General features: G+C 50.2%; 5 protein-coding genes across 5 annotated transcripts; 2 read left to right on the top strand and 3 right to left on the bottom strand.

The window, feature by feature from the left end:
- Positions 1-81: 81 nt before the first annotated feature.
- Positions 82-8,502, bottom strand: PFICI_09053 (uncharacterized protein; the record flags this gene model as incomplete). The annotated part of the gene is made up of 12 exons (XM_007837634.1): positions 82-96; positions 153-405; positions 463-2,305; positions 2,362-3,038; positions 3,113-3,285; positions 3,374-3,460; positions 3,520-3,894; positions 3,947-6,217; positions 6,277-6,391; positions 6,446-6,792; positions 6,845-8,338; positions 8,449-8,502. The coding sequence occupies 12 exons, from the start codon at positions 8,500-8,502 to the stop codon at positions 82-84; spliced, it is 7,704 nt and encodes a 2,567-aa protein (XP_007835825.1).
- Positions 8,503-10,245: 1,743 nt separating this feature from the next.
- On the bottom strand, positions 10,246-13,306 carry PFICI_09052 (5'-3' exoribonuclease 2; the record flags this gene model as incomplete). Its single annotated transcript, XM_007837633.1, has 3 exons — positions 10,246-10,825; positions 10,883-12,932; positions 12,997-13,306. The coding sequence occupies 3 exons, from the start codon at positions 13,304-13,306 to the stop codon at positions 10,246-10,248; spliced, it is 2,940 nt and encodes a 979-aa protein (XP_007835824.1).
- A 1,165-nt stretch (positions 13,307-14,471) lies between these two features.
- Positions 14,472-18,442, top strand: PFICI_09051 (uncharacterized protein; the record flags this gene model as incomplete). Its single annotated transcript, XM_007837632.1, has 2 exons — positions 14,472-18,272; positions 18,335-18,442. The coding sequence occupies 2 exons, from the start codon at positions 14,472-14,474 to the stop codon at positions 18,440-18,442; spliced, it is 3,909 nt and encodes a 1,302-aa protein (XP_007835823.1).
- A 621-nt stretch (positions 18,443-19,063) lies between these two features.
- On the top strand, positions 19,064-21,014 carry PFICI_09050 (uncharacterized protein; the record flags this gene model as incomplete). Its single annotated transcript, XM_007837631.1, has 3 exons — positions 19,064-19,331; positions 19,531-19,941; positions 20,011-21,014. 3 exons carry the CDS (start codon positions 19,064-19,066, stop codon positions 21,012-21,014), a joined length of 1,683 nt encoding a protein of 560 aa, XP_007835822.1.
- Positions 21,015-21,580: 566 nt separating this feature from the next.
- Positions 21,581-23,752, bottom strand: PFICI_09049 (uncharacterized protein; the record flags this gene model as incomplete). Its single annotated transcript, XM_007837630.1, has 4 exons — positions 21,581-22,708; positions 22,764-23,498; positions 23,557-23,619; positions 23,744-23,752. 4 exons carry the CDS (start codon positions 23,750-23,752, stop codon positions 21,581-21,583), a joined length of 1,935 nt encoding a protein of 644 aa, XP_007835821.1.
- Between the last annotated feature and the right edge of the window lie 798 nt (positions 23,753-24,550).

Here is a 24,550-nt window from a genome sequence, read left to right as displayed (position 1 = left end):
AGATGCTGCGCGCTACATGATGGATCATATATCTATGTAAATGCTTAATGATACGCCCAGAGGTCAACTTCATCGAGTGACTTAGATGATAATAAGCTGTTCAACACGTTAGCAGAGTTCGTTGCACCAGAGATTGACCAACGGCATCGTACCTCGATGAGCTTTTCGGTTAGAGCAAAGCACTGCTTATCTGGCTCCTGCGTTTGGCTGAATGAGCAGGACCGCCATAGACCCCCGAAGCCCATGTCTTCAAGTATTTCGTTGAGCACGCCGGCGGACTCTAGAGCGCTTGCAAACTTGGGATTCGATGTCATGGTCTGAAACAGGTCATGCGCAGAAGACAGTGTTGACGAGTTCTGGCAGTGCAGTAGTATATCATCGAGAACTTGTGCAATGGGCGAACATCTGCAATAGCGGTTAGTCAGATCACCATGAGTATTGGTCGTCGCTAAATTGACTTACAAGTGCACAGCCACTGTTGGACGGCCTGTAGCCAATTCATTCAGCCAGAGAATTGTGCGGCTTTGCACACCGTCCTCCAGATATTGGAAATCGACGAGCTCAATGGCCGTATTCAAGAGCAAATCCTTGTCTTTGAGAGGAGCCAAGTCACGCAGGCTTCGTATCCGTCCGAGACTTGCCATGCTGGACGCTGGAAGACCCGACAAGTACAAGGCATCTTTGAGTTCGTCTGGCTCCACCGCCCTGGCTAGTATCAGGGTGAGATAGGGGGAAGTGATGATCTCGCGCGGTAATTTCTCAGCATCGAATGAGGAACTCGTAGTCGTCATCTCCAGAAATGCAGAAAGAACCCTTAGGGCAGTTGCTTTGGTCATGGTGTCAGTAAGGCCTCGAGTCAGACAGGCACAGACTGCATGATGAAAGTATTCGGGCGTGAAATGTATGCCATAAACATCATCCAGAGGTAGTGCAGCATCTTCAAGCTGAACTCTACCTTGGAGAAGAACTTGAGCCATCTTGTCATTTCGCAAGTCTCCAGCGGTGCCGATATTGGTAAGGACCGCCTCGAGGAAGTTGGCAGCGCAATTGAAGAGGCTGGATGGCACAAGGCGGAGTAGGGATATGGCAAGCCAGAAGAGCTGTAGGCCATATCGAGATGCCGTCATGAGCTTGCCCATCATCTTTGAAAGTGAGGTGACAATGGCAACCATCATCTCATTGTGGTTGTCTTCACCAAAGCGACCGACTGCGTTGCGGAGAGCTACGAGCACTTGGTAGAGCAGGTCATCATCTACTTCCTCTCGAGCGAGACAGCCCATGACAGTAAAGGCTCGAGGCTGGATGGCTGGGTTGTTTTGGAAGGCGGTGCTGGCAACCAGACTCATCCACCTTGAACGCCATGCGTTAGCCATGTCGACTGATGGCGCTGCTACAGAGCAAATCTCGAACAAAAGGGAAGCAAGATGTTCAGTCGAGGCAAGAGTTTGGCCAGTTTCTTGAGTAGTCGAGACAGATGCACCATCACGGACAAACGCGGGTGGGGGCGAGAAGATGTCGTTTCTGGGTTCTGACAGTGTTTCGAGACTGCTGCGGAGCCTGGCAAGCTTCGTGTCATCAAGCTTGAACGAGGTACAAGCCGCGTGTATCGTATTGATGAGGAGCCGGTGGACGAGCCCTCGAATATCCGTGGGTCCGGTATTTGCCAGCATGGTGACGACATGGAAAATTTCAGGCAGGAACAGCTGAGACTGTACGCCACAATCGAACGAAAGCGACAGGCAGAACTGGAGCAAGACACAAATCTCTGGCCAAACAGCGTTGTCGGGCAGGGACTTGGTCGGCCGCTGGGAAGACCGATTGAGTGACTTCCTCAGACGAGAGATGATCTTGCCCCGAAGCGTGATGGTGCCCATAGCTGTAATGATGGTGGTTAGGGACTGTGTGTGTTCGTCGTAAAGGCCTAAGCTCAGGGCAGCTTTTAGAATTTCCTCGAGGAATATGTCCAAGAGCGTTTCGTCTTTGTAAATGGCAGGCCATACTGTGAGCTCAAGGGTAAGATTCAAAGTTGGATCTGTGATGGCGACATCAATGATCTTGCGGAAAATTAGAGCAATCTTCTCCTTGGACTTTTCGCTGTCTGTTTCATCACCGAGTAGAGCGGTACGAAGGCCCGGTAGCCATGGCGCCATGTAGGCCAGGCTGAGTGGCTTCTGCTCATCAGAGATGCTCTCCCAGCCGCCAAAGAATTCGTTCAAGAAATCAGCTGTAAGCTGTGGCTCTTCATCTGCAAGGTGCTTGCTTATGTTCACAATAAACTGTGTGGGGTCCAGAGGTACCGAAATATCTATGTGTGCTTGTTTAGTATTGTCATCATGGTGCAACATCATTTGGGATACTTACCTCGAATCAACATGAACTTTGAGGCAGCCTTGAACTTGAAGGCTCGGCAAAGCGCCCCAAGAAGATTGTAAGAAGCAAGTCGAAGTATCGAGTCCGGCGCAGCAAGATTCGCAAGAGCGAGGTTCAACAAAGTACCTGGAACATCTTGGGGCCGGATGAGTCGCTCAAACGACTTTTGTGTTCTGGTATCCTTGCCATACTTTGCTTTAGCACCTCGAACTGCCTGAAGGACATCTGTCTTCTTTGCACTTTGAAAGTACATGACGATTTTGCCATTATCTGCGCGTAACCCGAAAGCGGAATCATCTTCCGTTGGAATTGAGGTTGGCGCTTCTTCAACTTCACCAAGTCGGAAAATATCGTTCACGGTTGCATTGAGGCGGAAGCCTGGGTGTACCTCTTGTTTCCTGACAGTGGTGACCTGGACAAATTGACTGCCGACTTTAATGGTAACCTCAATTTTGCCTCGCGTTTTGGACAGCCTGGTGATTGGCTGGAAAACGTATCTCGTATCAGTCACTACGCTGATAGTCTCCTTTGGCAGATGAAGTTGGCTCAGGTGGAAATGAGCTTGAAGATCTTGCAGACTTCCAATCAAATGGTAGTCAACGTTGCCGGGATTGAAGACGCTGGTGTCGTTCTTGGTTGCAACACGAAGCACACGTCGAAGACATTTTCTATTGGCTGTCAATACAAGACTACAAAACAAGAGCAAGTAAAAAGGAGCAGGAAAAGAAGAGTGTAAACATACCGGAATGCGCTATTCATGTTGTACACATAGACTCTTGACAGCTGCTGGGAGAGCTCTGAAGGGCACAGCAGATCGAGTTTCTTGAAGAAATCATCCGGAGGCTCGTTTTGGCCATTGTAGCAAGTGGCATCGATGAGAATGCCGAAAGGCCTGTGCCATAGACGACTGGCAATCTGATTTGATTTTAGCATTTCATTGTTGACATGCGCGGGTCTGCAGAGCACTGGCAAACCGCTGATTATGAGGATCAAGTTGACTCACCTTCAAGTAGCAGTAAAGCAGGGTATCAAAGTCTATAGAGTCTGAGTCGATATGGCGAAGAATAATACAGATAATAGACAATCCATCCTGGGGCAAATTAGCTTTTCGAGCACCATAATGTTTGATGTACTTGACCGAGAACAAACCTTGCTTTCACCGCCATCGTACACGGCACGGGATGTCATGAATGATTCTGTGCCACGGAAGGCATTGCGTAACATGAACTGTTGAAATCTAGAGTAGGCCGGCGGGTTATTCGAAGATATCTGAGGTCTGTTCCATGTAACTGCCAGCGGCGGTGGTCCCAGATTTGTAATGAGAGATCTGAGTGGTTCCAGGACGGGAGATCGACCACGTGGCATCTCTGCTGGGGAACGAACATATTCTCTCCTCTCTTGTGACATGAGCTTCTGGCGTACTTGATCCCAGTGATCATACAAGAACCTATGCAGTGCAACACAAGAGCCAAAATCGAAGGTCTCTGGATCTGGCTGGCGGATTTCGGTGGGATCCGGTGTTACCTAGCTGAGTTAGCGACATCAATGAACCTCGCTAGGCCAATCTTGTGCTTACAGATATTTGACGGAGAAATGTGGTGACATAGTAGATGTTCTCCGTGAGGAATTCATTCAAAGGGAACATGTATGGTTCTTTTGCACCAAAAAGAACATTGTTGGCCAAGTTTTGGACGACCTTTGCAATCAAGAGTAGACCGCGCCGCATCTCCTTAGAGGGAGGTGTACTGACCAGTCCCTCAACTTCGGGGGCAACGATGGCGGGACAGAAAAAGCGCAGGAAAATGAATGCACCAACAGCCGTGTATTTGGCTTCTGGAAACCTCTCCAATACTGCTTCGGAGATGATACTGCAAATCTTCTTGAATGACGCTGGGATCATGTTGGCAGAGGTGACTATGTCATCGATGAAGACCTTTGTTACAACCTTGAGCTGGAGAGCATTCTTTTGAATATCTTCCGGCGATTGGATGCCTCTGGCCGGATCGAGTTCGAGATCGAGATCATGGGATGTCAGCATCAATCGCTCCACGACTTTCTGAAGCGTATCACGAAGATATTGGGCGCCTTTCCATTTAGCGTATATGGACAGAACTTTTGTTGCGACACAGTTACGACGCAGTATCTCAGACTCATTTTCGGTCTCTTCGATTTCCTGCTTGATCAACCCTTCCATAAGGTCGAAAGCCCTACCACGGGATTCAAAGATGTTGAGCAAGGAGATGGTGAGTTCGTCGACCTCGTTACTTGGGCAGACCGTGGCTATAGCAACCGCAAGCTGCGTATCATGCGTCAGCAGCGACAAAAGCTCGTCGTATTTCTCGTTGACAGCAGCATCTGAGAGATTACTGAACTCTGTGCCTTGAACCAAGATATTGAAAAGCACTTTGAGGAATGCAGTTCGGATTTCGATGTTGTCGTGGTAGCCGATACTCAGGGAATGCTTCAGGCCTACATCGATATTGGCACTCAGTAAGTTTGAGAGGATGGTGATGGCGAGGTCCGAGGCCGATGTGTTATCATCCCGTGTCGCAGGAGGCACCAGATGATCGCTCCTGAAGCCCTCTTGCGACTCGTAGTTGAGCAGCGATAAGAAGCGATTAAAATAGGTGTGGAACATTTGGGACTTGAGCTCACTGGTGCCTGCATCATTGTGACCTTCGCCTGGTTGCAGTGGCAGCCTAAAGGTCAATTCGGCAAGTGAACGAAGACATGCTTTGTCGAGATCTTTCTGGACACGATAGACTTCATCCAATCGACTTTGGCCATATCCGCCATCTCCACGAGGTGACCTCGGCCGTGCGATCCAGCCAAAAATGAATTCCAAAAGTTGATTGCGTATGCGCACGTCGTCTCTTAGATTCAAATGCTCCTTTTTCTTGGTGAGAACTTCGCAGAGTTGGCAAACCTTGATTTTCACTCTCAGACAACTCATGTTGTCAACGCCAGCCTCCAGAAATTTGGCAAAATTGAGTGCCAGAGCACCTAGGTGCACTGTGGAAGCCGCCCCAAGGTCCGACGGCGAATGCAGGCGCTCAACGAGAGCTTTCAACAAAGAAGCGGCTTGCTCAGCGAAGATGATCTCAGAATCCGAGTTCTTGCCTGTGGTTTCAAGGGCGCCTGTGAACAAAACCTCGAGCTCGGACTCCAGTGCCTTAAACAGGGGATGGTAGAGATTGGGAGCAATTTCCGTCGACAGCACATCTCTCATCGTTTCTCTGACTCGGACGTTGGCGCATGCAAGTAGCTGGACACTTTGACGCAAGTACCGGTTGAGAAGAGGCTCTTCGAAATTTTCGGAGGACAGACGATCAATCCATTTCAAACCGCTGATGGCAGGCTCTTCCAGAACATAGGCCTGGTCAGCCGTGCAAATGCCTCCTAGCGAAGCCAGGAATCCAGTGTAATTGCGCCACTCGGATAGGGTTCTATCATCAACAGCATCGACCGGGGTCGTCGAGACGTCTTTGGACAGATGGAGCCATCGATCGAAGGCCAATTCCCAAGCATTTAAAATGCCGGCACTGGGAAACTGCATGCGCCGCAAGAGGCTGCGGATTCGCTTTTGGAACGCCACAACACCGGTGAATCTGAACGCGCGAGAGCCTATTTCCTCGAAAACGTCACTGTTGCGGAGCAAAGCGCTACCGGCCTTGATAGAATCGGATACATCGATCATTGCGCATTCCTGCTGGAACAAGGAAATGCATGATGTAACCAGCTGGCAGGTTTCGATGTCTGGAGAACACAATGATACCAAGAACAAAGTCTCCATTTTTGTAGCTGTCGCCGTACGCTCGGGAATCTCTCGGGGAGGATCAGTAAGCTCCTGTATTTTTCAATGAGCACTCATACTTGATAGGGTGTTGGTTGATCTCATAATATTACCTTTATGGACTCGAGTAGTACGAACGTAGATTCCAAATAGCTGTGGATTGATTGTAGCGTAGTTTGGTCACCATTTTGGGCCTGGCTGTCAATGATACTGTTCAGGACAGAGGAGCTACGGAGGACATTAGTTGGGATCAATAATACTTCTAGTCCAGGAACAACGTACGTCATGCGCCAGAAGTCGTGACGGAGATCGTCTTGATCCAGACGCTTGGTTTGTCGTAGGCGAGCCAGAACACCGTCCTGCGCAAATAGATTTTTGGCCACCTTACCAGCGAGAGCCCTGGTCTGCTCATCTGGCGACACCATGCAGGAAACCAACCCCGAAAAGATATCTTCGTAGAACTCTTCAGGGTTTTCTGAAGGTGGGTTCTCCCATAAGGACTCTGGCGACGGTTCGAGGAAGCTCAGTATGTTGCGTAGCAAGGTAGCATTCGCAATACTGGCTTCCGATGCCTTCCGCTTTGTAGTATGGTTGCGGCTAGCTAGATCGGACTGCACGGAGAATAGAGCCTGCTTCAAGTTAGAATAAGGGTCACCCACTTTTAGGCACGCAATGGATTACCTTCAACTGTGTCTGAATGAAGCCAATGGTTTCTAGGAACAATGGGCGATAACGCTCGGAATTTGTTTCTCTGACAAAGAATGCACAAGTTTGTATGATGGCAATCTTAAAAGTCATTGGTGAGGATGGATGTAGACAGACTTGTGCTAGAGACTCGACGGTGTCTTCGAGATTCAAGTGAGTCAGGAAATTAAAAGCCGCCGTAGTGATGTCCTGATCGAATAATCCAGCCTCACCAGCTACAGTGCGACGGAACACTGCGTCACGGACTTCGTCTTGAATATCCATGGCATAACTGATGATTGCCGTTTCACTCGAGATGTCGAAATGTCGCACAACTCGCAGTAGTTGGAGCACGCAATATGCTGCCGACTCATTCTTGTTCTTCAAGCCTTTCCTTAGGCCGTCCAGGTATTGCATTTTCTTGTTTATGCCACCAGTCTTGGACTCACGCAAGCCACTGGCCACCTCGAAGACTTCAGGGGTAAGGAATAGAAGACTCATCTGCATGGGGGATAATATAGCTCGCCTTTGATTGTTGTCCACGGCAGTCTGAGCCATGTCAAAAAGGGTATCGGCACCGCCATCAAGTCTTCTGTGCTGTTGGTGCAGCCGAACAAATTCTCCTGGGACACGGTCAATCCATCTCCGGATCAACATGGGCAACGCAACAGCGACCGTGTTCTGGAATGACTTTTTGAAATGGAGAAAGCTAGAGCATAGTTCTTGGATTACAAGTCCCATTTTCTGGCCATCAACCCATAAGTAGCTCATCAAGCGTAACAAGGTGAGAGAGTACTTTTCCTCTTCTGCCAGGGTTGTTGGCTGTGGTACACCGCCATGAACGTGAGCGGCGGTGCGAATGCCAAAAACAGTTGTCCTGAGATACTCGAACGCAGCGTTCCAATTGCTTGCGCTACAATACTCGACAATAACTTTAGCATAAGGTTCAACTTGTACCCAACGTTGGACCTTGAGTGTTGCAGGGTTTAATCCAGGCACATTGGTCGCCATGCGCAGTCCGAACTCCTCGAACTTGCCTGGGTCAAGGAAGTTGCGCAAAGTGTACTCGTCCAACAACGTGACTGAAGGCAAAACAAAATTGTCCGGCACTGGAGCCAACATTAATTTGTTGAGCTCTGTCAATCTTCCCACGAGTAGCCCATCGAGAGGCTCCGGCATGACGAGCCCCGGTGCCGGCTGCCCATTCTCGACACCTCCAGCGCCATTGGCAACCTTTTCTCGTTGATGTTGCCAGGCAGCAGTGCAGCAGTCGCCAATCAGACCGTACACGTAGGTTCCAGAAGCGAATATATGGTTTGGTTGAGCTTCCAAGGATTTGTACGGACGAATGAGTTCCTCCAGTAATGTTATCAGCGAATCGAGCACCAGTGCTATTGACGTGGCGCTAATCTTGAGCAACGAGGTGCGCGTAATGACGATGATTTCGTCTTGACGGAAGTCTTCGGCTTGGCTGCCAGTACGATGCGGGAGCTGGAGGAAGAATCGTTAGCGCATCTCTATGGGTTCACTCAATCTTGTACATATATACGGCGTCGCCAAGGGTTCGCCCAAGGATCATTGGGGGCGGAGAGAGGCCATACTCTGGTGGTGAGCCTTTCGACTAAGCAGCCGACAAGACCCGCATCGCCATTCATCTTGTGTTCCGTCGTCTAGCTATCCTGAAGCTGCTCCTCATCGTGACGGTGCCATGAACCTTCAAGATAGGAACGCGGGGGGGGAGAAGTCGCAACAAGAGGGCAATTGTTTGCTCGTCACGGTACTACGTCAATGTCTCAGATAATTAAATGCCGAAACCTCTGTCCCCAATTCCCAGCGTGGAATCAGCTGTCTAGGTAGATAGTTTGTCGCTTTCGTTTTTGCGGGAGATTCGTCTCCGGCAGGATCGAGCAGTGTATCGTATCGTACAGATGTCGTCGCGAACGAAGGAGCGTATGTAGTGTCGCCGCGTCTCGCTAGTAGCAGCACTTTCAGTGGGACGGACGGTGAGGGACGGTGACGGATGCTGGCAGTCAAGATACCTACGTCTCTCTCTTTTCTCTTTCGCGCGCGAGACTCTGCACTTGGCGACGCAATTACAGTCTCTGGGGATCAACCAGCACAGCGCGATATTTTGTTCAGCGAGCAGAATGGCAGCGAGCAAGCCAACAAGCCAGCAAGCGTCTGTCTGTCTGGATCACCACAACCAAGTAATAATAATTATTGCCGTCCGTCGAAATGGGTGCGGCAGCCCAACGCCATCAATCAAGGATGGTCTAAGTACCAATGCGGGGGTCCAGGTCAAGTGCTATCGGACGTGCTGCCCCCATAGCGCAAAGCCGGCCGGCACAAATAATCCACCCAGGGAGCAATCTGTGGACCTGACAGGCGCATTCCTTACGCCCCCCAGCAGAACTCGTCATTTTTCTTGAATTCCTCGTGGGGAGGGACACTACTGCCAACTCAATTTCCTTAGAAAAATCGGCTCTTGAATTTTTGCCCAATCTATGAAATCTATATAGTAGTCCATTGTCCCGTCTTCTTGCGGGGCACAACGTGTGCTAATTCAACTCGTACGAGAAGCTGAGGCCTTTAACTGTTCCCTCCCCATACTGTGCATGTTGAAGACTTTCCCTGACCCAGGCGGGCCAATGTTGCACAGATCTTCAGACGGAGCTGGCATCCACTTCCCAATGGGACAACGCTGTCCTTTGAGGGTGCAAGTCGCTTCGGAAGTAGCCATAAAATGGAGAGGCCTCGAGTGCGTGCTCGAGCCACGAGGTGCCCACCAAGAAGATAATTGCGATCCGTAGCAACTCAGCACCATGAGAACAACTTCAGAATTGGCCCTATTGTATCGCAGTAATCTATTCTAGCGTCTGAATCCCGAGATTTAGGTAGCTGGCGCGAAATTTCTTGGGCCACGCCCGCGATGCTATAGTCGGCTGGTATCTACCTACACTATAGCCCAAGGCAGGGATTCACAAAAAAAGTGGCTCACATAGAGTCAAGGGTGTTTCTACCCCGGCTGACCCCTATTTCGACTCTCGGCAAACGTACACAGTAGATATTGTACGTATGGCTCCCGGAGCCAGGATTCTACATCTTTCGCTCGTAGTACGGACTGCCTTTCTTGACCCATGTGCCTTTGGCGCTTCTATATTTGGTACACTTAATATTAAATTGAAAAAAAGAAAAGAAAAGATATAGATGAGGGCAGATGCAATCATGATACTCCGTACACGTTCACAAACATTGAACAAAACAAGAGACAAGAGGCGGGAGCCGCAATCGCGAGCTCGCTCATCGTTAGCTACGTGAACCTTCTACAGCACTTGCACAGAATGGTGCCAATGTTCATCTGCTGCTTGCCCAACGGCATCTGCCCGCCGCTTAGTCGGCTATCTATAGTTTCGACCACCGCGTTGGTTTCTGCCGTCGTCGTATTGACGTCGATCACGACCATACGACCCCGAGTTGTTGTTGCCACCGTAGCCGCCATAGCTTCCTCCATGAGGGGGCGGAGGGGGCTGATAGTAGTTTTGATGTCCACCGTAGTTGCCGTTGTGAGAACCTCCATATGAATTCTGTCCACCGTAGTGACCAGGAGGCGGCGGCGGCGGCGGCAAACCTGCACCAAAACCGAAGGCGCCAGGAGGTGGGGGAACCCATCCTGGAGGAGGAACTGGAGGAAACGAGTTCGACCCTCCATATTGCTGTTGGTGGCCACCATATGCTGGACCACGATCCGGGCGTCCGCCACGGCCGCCAGACATGCCGGGACCGTAGTCAATCCTTCCCCGACCTCTGCCATTGTATCCACCGCGGAACGGTGCTCCGCCATAACTACGTCCAGAGTTGCGCATCTTACCCTTCAATTCTTCAATATCATGTCGGTTCAGCGCAGGTGTTGGAAGCTCAACACCACGAAGTAGCATGGACTTATGAGTGTGGGAGCTGCTCGGCATCTTGTACACGACACTGCAACATGATTAGCATGCTTCTGGAAACATAGGTGTGATAACAAGAAAAACTTACGTCAACGAACGATCATCTTCCACGTTGGGCATGCTTTTACTCTCGAGTGGATACTCCAGAGTACCATGTGGGAGATAGTCTTCCTGCTTCTCGACTTTTCCGGACAGGCCTTGTGCTAGTCGCGGGTTGATCTTATACTCTGGTGCACCCTGCTTCTTCGAGTAGAAATGACTAGTGATGTCATCGTAGAGCTCTTGATTCGCTTCTGATAGAAGCAAAACCTCTTTTCCTTGTCCATTCCGCGCCGTGTCTGCAGCACTCAGCAGCGGGTACTTCTTCTCAGCTGCGGCCAGAAGACGCGGCATATCGATGAACGGTAGAAGTGCGACGCCTTGCCAGGCCATCTTCTTGCCATTGAGATCGACCTCGAACTCTTCAGGATAGAAATCAATGATTTCGCTGTCCGGATTTGTCATGAGGTCATGGAATTCAGCCGGCAAGACATGACGAGAGGCTGCAGGTTGGACACTGAGGAGTTGCTCGAAAGGTCTCGAAATCCTGCCCTTCTCAAAGTTGATCTCCATCTTCCCAAGGTCAACGAAATCTTGCGCAAATGGTGCGTAGTGATACGGATAATACCATTCCCAAGAGGGACAGCCCTGGAAATAGTATCTTAATACCCAGGCGAGACCCTCCGTGTAAGCTCGCGCGACTTTGTGGCGGAATTCGATGTCCTTGGGATCGACATGGAACTTCTGCTCGTAATACCTATCTGCGTAGCCATCCTCCCAGAGCCTGACTGTGTCTTCAGACGGATCGGGTTTGGGTTGCGCAGAGGGCGTAGCCGCTGAGTCACTACCAGGAGTGCTTGCTCCATCTTGCTCAACCAAATCAGCCTTGCGCTTGCCAAGAGCAGAGGGCGCTGCCGCAGGATCGTCTCCGTTTGCAGAGTTAGGCTTCATCAATCCCTGGATTTGGCTCTTGAGCACAGCAGCGGCACTCTTGTTGGCATTGTTGGCGTCATCGTTAGGTGCCTTGTTGATGATCATGTCATGTGTGAGCGCCTGTCCAGGCCCACCTTGCGAATTATCTTTGCCACCGTTGCGGTAGTCGTTCCTTCCGTTCCTCTCATCATTCATTCTGCGTCTCTTCGCAGAGGCTTCACGCCTTTCTTCAGTCTCTCTTCGCCTGCGGAAGATTGCGTCCTCCTGTTTAGCCAGGCCCTCAAAAATAAGCTGTGCCCTAGCCAAGTCCACATGACCGTCTTTAGTTAGATAGCCACCCATATGAGGCAGATTGTCCCTCCAAATAGCTATCAGCGTGTCGATACCGTTTTCGCGAATCTCCAAAGCAGGCAGATGGGGCAAGAAGTCGTTTCCGACAAAGAAACACATGAAGACCCAATCATCGATGGCCCTCTCCAGATCAAAGCGAAACGGAAGTCCAGGGACATCAAGCTCCACGGCGAGATATTCTCGCAAAGCTGAGACATGGAGCCAAATAAAGGGTTTCAGGGGCATAGGCTTCTTATCCACCAACTCGTCATCTTTTGGCTTGGCTTCGCCACGGCAGTCTCTGGCCTCATGGCCAGGTTGCCCGCAAAGTCTGCAAGTTCGAACCTTGCCCTGGTCAGCAAACACGTCTTCGCGTAGAACACGGAAGTGCGGTTCATGAGTGGCAAGACCCAGCATGATCAGATCGGCATCGAGACCATAGATCACATGACGAGTGTTGGGATCATGCTCCGGCGAGAGGCGCTGAGATCGAACGAAGTTCATGATCTTGTGCTCACCCTCACCTGGGATGGTGGCATCCGAGATAATAACCTTCATTTTAGACCAAGCAGGATCAGTATTCAGCTTGTAGGCGCACCAATATCTCAGGCTGCCAGCTAAGATGTCCATGAATGGTGTTCCAGGAGTGATTGAATTGGAATCGAATGCCTTCTTGTTCATCGACTCCAACGTTTCCGGGGGGAGAACACCACCATTCTGTTGCTTGATCATTTTATAGAGCTCCTCCTTGTCGGCTGCCTTCTCTTTGGCCTCTTGCGCAGATCGAAATCGTCTCGAACGTTGTTGGTTCATCTTTGCACGAGGGGCTACACCGTCTGATCATTTTGTCAGTACTGAGAACACCCATAGCAATTAAATGAGCAAGGGCCGTGAGCTTACCAATAGCAATCATGAGCAGCTTCCTTGGGCGAACCATGTTCACAACACGGTCAGTGTATTTGAACACTTCCAGCATCATCTCCTCCTCATCTTTGGGCGCAGGGCGATCCTCTGGATGCGAACAAGGATGGACTATACCGTTCATATCCAAATAGAGGTTGTCAAACTCTTCGCCGTTGGGGTTGGGTCTGGTTGTGTCGACAGGTATCGTGGATCCATCATCCATTTCGATGGGCTTATCCTCAATCACAGGAGATACAATCTTGGGATACTTGTTGGAAAGCCATCGGAAAGCTGCGGGAATACCCATCTTGGCGGTTTCAACGGAAACCCGTTAGCTGATGACGTTTGAAAGTGTTGTGATGGTATTTTATTTGGCAGCGCCTAATATGTCTTGGATTCGGAGGCAGCTGCAGGACTTGGTAAGTCCTCGCGATGGAAAATTGGACCCAAGCGACAGCGCGCGCATCGGCGTGATGAGTATATAGACAAGCGTTGTCGAACCGCAAGGTTTGTGATCGGATCGCCGTGTTGTCAGTCAAGTCGAGACGTTGGCAGTGTTGCGCGCAGTGTAGCAACTGCAGTGAGACTTCAAGTAAGAATGAGATACGAGAAAGAAACTATATCCTTCGCTGGCAGGTTAATGCAGCGCACAATCAATTGAGATAGTGACGCGACAGATCCCGGAGAAAGGAACAATAAGAAAATGGCCACTTGCGACCGCGGGTGGTGATGAATCTGAAATTCAGATTTCTTCAGCCTGGCGCGAGCTCGGTCCTTCAAGGTAACTGCGCTCACCTTTCTGACTTTTGAAAGCTACCTGTGTTGCCTGCAGCTGCCCGCTTCGATGTGATTGCGCTAGCCATGAGTGGAAAGGTGGCGTCGGTTCTCGGTGGTAGTAGCCGCCGACTTCGAAATTCAGGGTCCAATTCAAAGCTGTGTGCAAGCTTCAGAGCTGGATGCCAGAATTCTAGATTTTATTGCCGTCCCTGCGGAATGAAGACTCGCTTCTTGGCGATTCTAACCACGAGCAACAACTTGTTAGAAATCAGTCACATTCAAGTCTTGGAAGGAACAGGATTATCATCCAGAAGACTCATGAGTAGCTGTTAAACTTGAAAACATAGAGAGAGCTCGAGTACACTTGCAGTAGTATTCAATGTGTTGGTCACTCCTTATCTGCATAAATACAGCTAATGTCATATGATCCCTGCTGCAAGCTAGCGTAGGCCATACCTGTCCAGATGAAAGCCCAAAGTACATCACTTGCCTTGAATAACGCCCCAAAGCTCTTCATGAAATACCAGATACCATGAGTGCAGCTATTTGAAGCTCTGGGCCTTGGCATTTTGCTTGTGTTCTTGTCGCTTGCCTGCGTGATGAGCCGCGAAAGTCTAATCATTACAAATCGGTGACCTTCCCCCAATGGCCTCGAGATTCCCCGAACGATCAGTCCCAACTCTGTATAAGCAAACATGTTCTCGACCATTGCGAATGCGCCGGCGAAACAGTCCGTAGGCGAGACCATCGCGGTCCTCGGCGGACGTCTCAACTCTGCGACCCTCCTCGAAGACCGCCGTGCTGCGATTCTGGGACTGCGAAGTTTCGCCAAGGATTATCCTGCCTCTGTAGCGTCCGGCGCCCTGCGAAGCTTGATTGGCAGTCTATCCAAAGATGGCGAGGATGTCGACACAGTCAAGGTTGTCCTCGAGACCCTGTTGATGCTGTTTGACCCCAACCAGGACAGTCCAGAAGCTTCCGAAGACATAGCTCTCTGGCTAGCCGACGAATTCACCCAGAGGCAAGAGAACGTGACGTTGCTTCTCGACTTCCTCGAAACAAACGACTTTTACTCGCGATTATATTCTCTACAGCTGCTGTCCGCGGTACTCTCGGCCCGTGCTGACCGAACCGAAGCTTGTGTATTTGCAGCACCACTTGGCATATCCAGCTTGGTAGCTGTGTTGGAAGATCGACGCGATGCCGTCCGGAACGAGGCCGTTTCGCTTCTGACATACCTCACTCCCACTTCGCCAGATATCCAGAAGGCAATCGCCTTTCAGGGCGCCTTTCAACGGATATTCGCCATCATTGCGGCCGAGGGCGGCCTGTCCGAGGGCGACAGAATCGTCGAGGACTGTCTGGTCCTGCTGGTGAATCTTCTCAGACTGAACCAGTCCAACCAATATACATTCCGGGAAGAAGGATATATAGCCAACTTATCTCAGCTTCTCAAATCCACATATGAGCTCGGAAAAGAGGCCGAAGAGGTGGCGCAATGGGCACAGCAGCAGGGATCTCGAAACACTTACGCATTACTCGCTATTGTGCGGCTGTTTCTAACGCCTGGCGAAAAGGAGACGCCGCAGAACCAGAGAGCATTCTGGCAGCATGGCGTCCTCTACCATGCTTTGCAGCTTGCTTTTGCACAGGCTGCAGATGTCTCGATACGCGCGGAAGCGTTGACGGTATGCTCAGAAATCATCCGTGGCAACCGCGAGCTCCAGGAAGGCTTCGCTCAGCTCCAGGTGCCTAGTGTCCTCCCAAATGATGTGAACGGCGTCAATGGGAAGACGAATGGTATTTCCGTCACACTTGTGTATGTGATTGATGGCCTACTCGATCTTACCTTGAGTGTGACTTCGTTGCAATTATTCGACCTACGGATGGCTGCGTGCGAGTGTTTGAAAGCTTATCTATATGGTCACGACGAGATTCGACTGCATTTTCTTCATCGCGCTATCGAGGGGTATAGCAGTGGGAGCGACGAAACTGCTAATGTTCTGACTACCCTTCTCCAGCCATCTGCTTCAACATCCAACGATCCATATCGTCATTGGTTTGCATCCATTGTTATGTTTCATCTTCTTCACGAGACTGACGATGGCCATGAGCCAAAGGCCAAGACACTTGCCATGTCTTTGACCGAAGGCGATGCTGAAAGTGGTGAAGAGGTTGTGACCAGCATACAGACTATTACAGCCCACCTACTCAGCGGACTGAAAACCGGCATAGATGAACGCGTCATCATGGGATACCTCATGCTTCTCATCGGCTGGCTGTGGCACAATCCAGCCGGCGTCGACGACTTTCTTGGAGAAGGAAGCCATCTGCAGGGACTAACCGAGGTTGTCCAAGAACCGAAAAGTAATGCTATGGTACGTGGTCTGAGTGCCATGTTATTGGGTGTTATCTACGAATATTCCACCCGAGAGTCACCTATACCACGTCCGTCCTTGCACGAGGCTCTGCTGTCACGAATGAGCCGCGGTAACTACCAGGTCTCCTTGCGAAATCTCCTGAAGCATCCAATGATGCGGGATTTCGAGGTTATCCCTCAAAAGGCTGACGACTCTGGAGAGCTTCCGGAAGTCTTCTTTGATGCCACGTTTGTCGAATTCTACAAAGACCACTGCAACCACGTGATTCGTGCGATTGACACGGATCCTGCAATCGAGACGTCTGTGGTGGTGAATGGTGAAGAGAAAGGCGTTTCTCGCCAGCTGGTTGATGATCTCCGAGCAGAACTCGATGCTGTCCGTGCCAAACAAGATGAATACTACCGGAATTGGCAGTCGTCACTCATGGATGGTACTGCATCTAATAAACAGCTTGGACAACAACTGGAAAGCACAGTGGCAGAGCTGAACAGAATCAAATCTCTCAATGATGCTCTTCATCGAAACCATGAAAGCGAGATCAAGAATCTGCACCGAAAGCATGAAGAAGCCGTCAGATCTTCTGATCGCAAGTATGAAGAGTCTTTGAAAGTTTTGCAACGAAAGCACGATGACGAAGCCAGAGCCTACCAGCGCAAACATGAGCAAGAGACCAAAGCCCTGCAGCGGAAGGTCGACCAATTGGAGAACCAGAACAAAAGCCTTGAGGCCGAGAACAAGGATGTGAAGCAGAAGTTTGGCGATACACTCAGAGCCATTCAGCGTCTAGAGGAACAGCTTAAATCGACTGAAGAACAGGCTGCCAACAAGACGGCGGAAATTCAGCGACAACTTGATTATGTCAAGAAAACATCTGAAGCTGAAGCAGCTCGAAAGGAGCGCCGCACTGGTGCTGAGATAGCAGATCTCCGAGCCAATGTCAGCCGATTGGAATTGGACTTGATGAAGGCAGCCAAGACGCACTCAGAGGAGGTCCAAGGTGCCAGAGCCGAACTCGAGGCCGAGACTGTCAAGGCTAAGGAGGCCGAGAAACGCGCGCAAGACTTCCAAACTCAATTGCAAGAAGCACAAGAGTCGGCAAAGAATGCTGCTGCTCAATTACAAGCACGTGTTCAACAGCTCGAGACCGATTACAATGCCCGGCTTGAGGCTGCAGAAGCTGGAAAGGCAAACGAACTCAAGAGTCTAAGATCCGGTCTTGAAAAGAAGTATGCGGACAATCTCGAGAAAGCCGAAGCTAAGCTCAAGCAGGAGCACGCTGGCGAGCTAGAGGAGCAAAGATCCCAGTCCGAGAAGGCCAGGGTCGAGCTTGAAAAGAAGCATGCTGACAAGCTCGAGCAGGTCAGCGGAGATCTCAAGCGAGAACACGCTGATGAGCTTGAGCAGAGTAAAGCTCAACTCGAAAAGGCCCAGAGCGATCTCCAAAAAGCCACATCTCAGCCAAAACAGCAGAAGAATGATGAATTAGAAAAGGCCAAGTCTCAACTCAAGAAAGCCCTGGAGGATCTTGCAGAATCCAAGTCTCAGATCAAGAAATCTGAGGATGAGCTCAAGAATGCCAAGACTCAGTCAAAACAGCAAAAGACCGATGAGGTTGAGAAGCTGAAAGAACAGCTCAAGAAGGCTGAGGATGAACTTCAGAAAGCGAAATCCCAGTCCAAGAAGCAGAAGGATGGTGAGGTTGAGAAGCTGAAGGGCGAGCTCAAGAAGGCCGAAGATGAGCTTCAGAAGTCCAAGTCTCAGTCAAAGCAGCAAAAGGACAGCGCTTTGGAGAAGCTGCAAGCCGAACTCAAGAAGGCCGAAGAGAAGCTCCAGAAAGCAACGTCTGAGTCCAAGAAAACTGAAGAAGAACTGCAGAAAGCAAAATCCCAATCGCAGAAGGCCGAAGACGAGCTACTGAGAATAAAAGCCGAGTCGGAAACTCCCAAGGAGGAGCTCCAAAAAGCCAAATTGCAGCTGGAAAAGATCAACACCGCGGTCAAGCAGAAGGATGCCGAGCTCAAGACAAAGGATGAGGAAAGAATGGCTACACAGACAGAGTTGGACGATCTCCTCATGGTCTTTGGTGACCTTGAGGAGAGGGTGGAAAAGTACAAGGTAAGTCGCTGCACGCCTCAGCAAGCGCTCCTATGGTACATGATTACTAACTTCTTCTACAGAAGCAGGTACAGGAGCTCGGTGGAACAGTGTCAGACGCGGAGGACGACGACGACGACGAAGACGAAGACGATGAGGAAGACGATGACGATGACGACGGTGTTGACTAAGTTGTTAGTACCGTACTCTAAGCATTCAGAGTTCCTATCCCTACTGAAAATGCTATCAACTGAGTACAAGGAGCAGCGTCAATTGCCTCAAGTCTTTGATTTGACTCCGACAGTGAGGGACTCTGGCGCAAGTGACATTGACGCGATTCGCTACTCGACACTTTGGATAAGATGCGAATGAACGGACATCCTGGTAGTGATATTCATCGCAGGTAACTCAAAAATAGAGACAAGATGAATAAAATTTATTATTCAACTCATTCTCTGTAACAAAAGCTGTTTGATGGTGTAAGGCACCTGATGCAGGGGTTTTCTGTATCGTTATAGTGTATTCTGTACTATGCTTTATAGTACGGCAGGGATTGAAGCACTAATACCAAAATTGCTCCGGTTACTGCAATTTGTTGGACAAAAGAAAAAAATTATGCATTTATCCACTTCTGCAATGCGGCCGGCATGGTTCTCAGTTTTCGCTTTAAGAATCTGGTATCCACCACAATTTTGCTATTGCCCAATTTGTGCCAAAAAATTAACAGCGACCACACTCTTTCAACAATCTTTCATTGAAACTGAGAAACTAGAGATTATTGGTCTGTTTGAACGAGTATCAAGTCCGAAAATATGGCGCCACTCAAACCCGAAAGAGTCACTGAGCCCATCAGCGATTCAGAGTCGTCCGACTCGAGGGAGGAAGACGATGAGGGCTGGGATGATGTTGAGCAGGATGAAGAAGAGACCCAACAGGTGATCTCACTGCTCGATGACAAAGTATTCCCAGACGTCATGTCCATGTTGGAACACTGCAAAGACAAGCACGGCTTTGACTTTTTGGCCGTACGACAGAAGCTGCAGCTGGACTTCCACGGTTGTGTCAAGCTGGTCAATTACAGTATGTTTATTTTATTTTACCCCGAGGCCTATTCGAGGACTCACATGATCCGATCTATTTGATGAGTCTAAAGATCAATGCCCCATTCATGTTTCTCTCAGCGGAGTGTGAGATGTGCTGGAAAGGAAGCAAGGAAAATTGAAAGAACAAGCCTAATCAATCGCATGCCTGTCAAAGAATAATTGCTAATCTGCCCTAGTTCGCTCTCGAGTTCATGACGGCCAGACCGTGTCGGAAAACATTTCGACATCAGAAATTGAGTCAGATCAATACTTGAAGCCAGTTCTGGACGACGATGCCGTCATTATTGGCCTCTTTGATCTGCCAGATATTGTGCCGGAGAGCACTCCAGCGCAAACACAGGATGCCACCGCCGTGGACGACCTACTCAAGCGCAACACTGAACTCCAGGAGGAACTTCAGCGCATTACCGCACAATTTGAGCGCTACCGTGCGACAGTCTCTGAAACCCTAGACCAAAGATGGGGCGATGTCGAGGCCGCCGAGGCAGAGGCTTCAGCTGCAAAGGCTGCGGGCAAGGGCAAGGAGATTGCGCCCAAGAAGCCCGAGGATGCTAGCAAGTACTACTGGGAGTCTTATGCTGGCAATGGTACGTCCTATATAGATCCAAATGATGGCATCATTTGAGGCAGGGTCTAGTTACTTACAGACATGACAGACATTCACGAGACAATGCTCAAGGACACAGTCCGAACCGAGGGCTACCGCGACTTCATCTACAACAACAAGCACATCTTTGCTGGCAAGACCGTGCTCGACATCGGATGCGGCACTGGCATCCTGTCCATGTTTTGCGCAAAGGCGGGCGCCGCTCGCGTCATTTCGGTCGACGCCAGCGACATTATTGACAAGGCGCGCGAAAACGTCATCACCGCGGGCCTGTCGTCGACCATTACGCTGATCAAGGGCAAGATGGAGGAGGTGACGCTGCCCGTCGACCAGGTCGACATTATTGTCAGCGAGTGGATGGGCTACTGCCTGCTCTACGAGGCCATGCTGCCGTCGGTGCTCTACGCGCGCGACCGCTACCTCAAGCCCGACGGCCTCCTGGTCCCCAGCACCTGCAACATGTGGATCGCGCCCGTGGCCGATGGTGAGTACGTCATGGACAATGTGCACTTTTGGCGCGACGTCTACGGCTTCGACATGAAGGCCATGCAGTCCGGCATCTGGGACGAGGTCCGCGTCCTGCACTGGCCCAAGGCCACCGTCTGCGGCCAGCCCGCTGGCTTCAAGCTGCTCGACCTGTACACGATCAAGACCGAGGACCTGACCTTTTCCTCTCACTGGCGGTCCGAGCTCACGCAGGATGTCGACGCCGTCGATGGCCTCCTGATCTGGTTTGACAACTTCTTTTCGCCGACCCGGGAGGACAACAAGAGCGTTGGCCTGCAGTCGGTAGCGGATGACTGGGCAAAGGAGAACCAGGACCGCGTGGCATTCACGACGGGCCCGTTCAACACGGAGACGCACTGGAGGCAGGGGTTCCTCATGTTCAAGTACAAGGAGGGCGAGTCGTCGGCCTTCAAGAAGGGCGACGTGATTGAGGGAGACGTCACGTTTGCGCCTCCCGAGGACATGCCGAGGGGTCTGATCATCAAGACGAGCTGGAGCGCTGCTGGCCAGGACAAGAAGCATGCGCAGTCGTGGGATATGCGGTAAGCTATGTCTGCTATTTTTTCCTTACCCTTAGACATTCATGCGCTTGAACCCAAGACCATTTCCCTATTTCCTGGTCAGTTCAAGAGAAAATAGATAGTTCGAGATGAAAACCAAGAAAAGAAAGATCTAGAGAACATTTTAAAAGTATATGCAGTATCCCGCAGTGCGTTCAACCCTGTAATTTCTAGGCCTTGCTGAATACATGGCGACATTGTCGCTCGGAAATTGGCCATTTTGGATTTTCAAACATTCGGTCTCCGTCACAATATCCAATACATAAGTCAGCAAGTTGTCCTCGTGGTAATATTACAAGTCTATTGTGATTCCAAGTACGTTTTACGAAGCAGTAGATTGAATCTGTTTGGTATAATGTATGTAAGCTTCGGAATCTTCCTGGTTTTCTTTCTGCCTTTCTGTGAGGCCGCCCCTGAGGTATCAACGCCGCCCAATGCAAGATCAGGGCCTATTTCGCAATGCTATAGAGTCGAGGACCGAAACGCCGCCCTGAAATGCAATACTTTTGTCTACCGGATGCCGATGCGAAGGAAAAAAGCAGAAATTCTTGCTCAGAAATCTCGGAAAAGACTGACGAGGTCGTCCAATCTGCCGACCTGGCCAAGAAGTTTGCTTTCGATATCGAGGAACTGTTGGTACTCGTTGTAGATGTCACCTCTCAGCTTTTCTTCTTCCATACCCTCAACGTCCTTGCGTTGCACTACTGAGAGGACGTTCTTCTTCTTGAGGCGCTCAACCTCAAGTCGCTGGAGGTGGCGTGCCATTGCCTTGTACGTGTCGTTGACGACGCGTGCCATGGTACGCTTCTGGTCAAAGAACCATAGGAACAAAGTACGGCTGGCCGTTCTGTTGTTGTCGCGTGGCACTTCTTGAACCTCCAAATATCCTTGGAGCTCCATCTCCGCCATCTTAAGGTACACATCGCTCTTCTTCATGAGGGCAAAAGTGGGCAATGTTTTATCATCGATCTTGCCCTTGGCTCGGAGGACCTTGACCAGACGTAGTCCTTGTCGGCCAAATGACTCTTCGATCAAAGCATCAATCTCAAAGAGCTGAAGCTTAGGAATCAGATGCCCAAAGTCGACAGTCCATACACCAAGGTCCTTTGCGCCGCAATGCCTGACAAAGCCCATGTTGCTTTCTGCCAGAATAAGTAAGTGCTGGCGCATCTGATGGATTCGCTCCGTTTTCGTAGGTACACGTTCGGCGAACTTGACTTTCGTGTCACGAGTACCATTTTGGCTAGTGACAACCTTCGTGTCGCTTTCTTGCGGTCCGTCGAGATGATGACCATTCGTCATCTCCACGTCTCCATTGGTGGCCAGGCCGTCCACGTCTTGATTAGCCTCATCGCCTGGTGGCTCTGCCTGGATCTTTTCCGCATACGCGGTATTGATGGCGTCTGGGTCGCACTTTCCGATGCCGGAGAAAACATCGACTGAGGGCCTCAGATACTCGTAGATCTCGAGTGTGCTGACTGACGGAGCTTGTGGGATATCACCCTCTGAACTCTCTGCGTTCAGATGGCAGTGTTGCAGCTTCTTGCTCAGAGCAGCCAACATTGCGGCGTAGACTTGCCCGGTGATAGGCCCAATCATGTCCTCGGCATAGTGAGAGAGTCTGCGGTTTCGGAGTTCGACCATGCATTTCTGGTAATTAACGTGAAGGATGGTTTCGGGCTGCGTGTTCTAGTTAGCTGGTGTCGTGGAGAGATTCATCAGGTTGGGAACTGACTTCAATGATATCATCCCTGCTGGGAGTTGGATGCCCATTCTCAAGCTTGCGGCGCTTTACTCCCGGGGTAAGATGAAGATAATCTCGCTCCAACTCTCGCCTTAGTCTCTTGCTCTCGTCCATGTATGCCCTGAAGATTTGTGCAGTCTTCGCATTGTAGTCGTTCTTCTGTTTGGTGCCGCGCAATCCGGTAGGGTATTCCTTCATAACATCACGCTCGATCTCGACACGCACATCATCTGGTGGTTGAAGCATCCTCATGTTAAGAGGCTCGAGGATTCCAATAGCAATAAGGTGAGCTATAGTGTCGAAGGTTTGCTGAGAGTGATCATGGCCATCTTCGTTGTTAGTTGAAGGTTCAGAAACAGTCCCGTTAACATGGCCATTGGTCTGGTGAGCCTCGCCGTTCATCAGGCCGCCCGATTTGTGCTTCATGAGGGTCGCCACATCTATGTGCCCGTTGACGATTACCTGATGTACTAGGCCTCTTGCCTCTTCGCCGTAGCCACGGTGCACTGCATCAAGAATTTTCCCGACTCTTACGAGGTTGTAAGCAGCCTCGGGGTTCGCATCGTAATGTGTTATGTTCGTGTCAGGGTCGGTGTGGTGAAAGATGAGGTTCTGCTGTATCAGGACAGCAAGGCCGTGTCGAACAAGCCGTTGGTTCATGGACGTATGCAGTCCGAGTTGCTTGAGTGTAGCCCTGCCCTTGGACAGCATTACATCAAAGATGCGCTTAGCAGAAGCTGGTCAGTCAGGCAGTCTACAAATGTGGTAAGTGTTTGATACATACCGACGGGAGCTGGCCATAGAGCTCTTGGATGAGCAGAACGCAGAGTTCTGCAACATTTTTGGTCTGTCGCAAAGAAGTTTAGTAAAACTGATCGCTTGGGCAATTGAGACTCGAGGAGCATGATCATCCATAGAAAAAAAAGTTTTAATCCGACAGAAGGGTCTTTGCGGTGCGACGGGCGACTCACCACTAACATGACTGTATTTGCGACAGGCGCCTATCAATACCGAGAAGAAGAAGAATATCTGTATGGGGGATCCTCAATCGGCATCTAGAGAACCTCTCACGAACTCTAGAGCCACAGTTGCTACCGCAGAGTCATTGGTTGTCAAGAGGAGAGAAGCTTGGAGTAAGTCTTTTCGGTGGTCGGAGTCGAATGTGCAGTAGTAGCTTGTGCGTTGAGTGAGTGATTCAGCAAAGAGTCATCAAATTATCCAGTAGGTGCTCGGCGATCTCAAAGATGGATGCGACTTTTGGGCGGCAGAATTTCATAGTGGGGGCGGGAGCTTTTGCAACAAGGGCCCCAGTAGCAGAGGTGCGACTTTCAAATGCTTGCATCGATTTTTTGCATCGCGCTAACGAGACAGGCGTCTAGAGGCAAATGGCGAAGCCAACATTATGCTGCATAACTCGCCGCCAGCTGCCAAACACTTGCATACTGGGAGACTCGAAAGTAGAATTAATGGATCAACGACAACACATGAACCATGTGCTGTAACTTTGGGTAATATCTGGATTTATACATAAATTTCTTCTTCCGATACGTAAGATTAGCAATTCACAGATGATGAAATCAATTGATACGTTGCGAGCGTGGTAAAATGCTCACATGTCACCTCTAGTTGCGAATAATTGACTGGATTGCTTGGAATTTTCTGCAAGCTAAGTGGTCAGTCAGCCCAAGCTTGGGCCAATCTGGCGGCAGTTTTTCGGCTGGCAACCCGGAATTGGCCTGCATCTGCTTTTCGCTCTGAGGTCAAGAACCATCACCTGT

The sequence above is a fragment of the Pestalotiopsis fici genome (assembly GCF_000516985.1).
Source record: "Pestalotiopsis fici W106-1 unplaced genomic scaffold PFICI_Scf_6, whole genome shotgun sequence".
NCBI lineage: Eukaryota > Fungi > Ascomycota > Sordariomycetes > Amphisphaeriales > Sporocadaceae > Pestalotiopsis > Pestalotiopsis fici.
The sequence above is the reverse complement of the archived record's forward strand: the minus strand, read 5'-3'. Positions and strand labels throughout refer to the sequence as shown.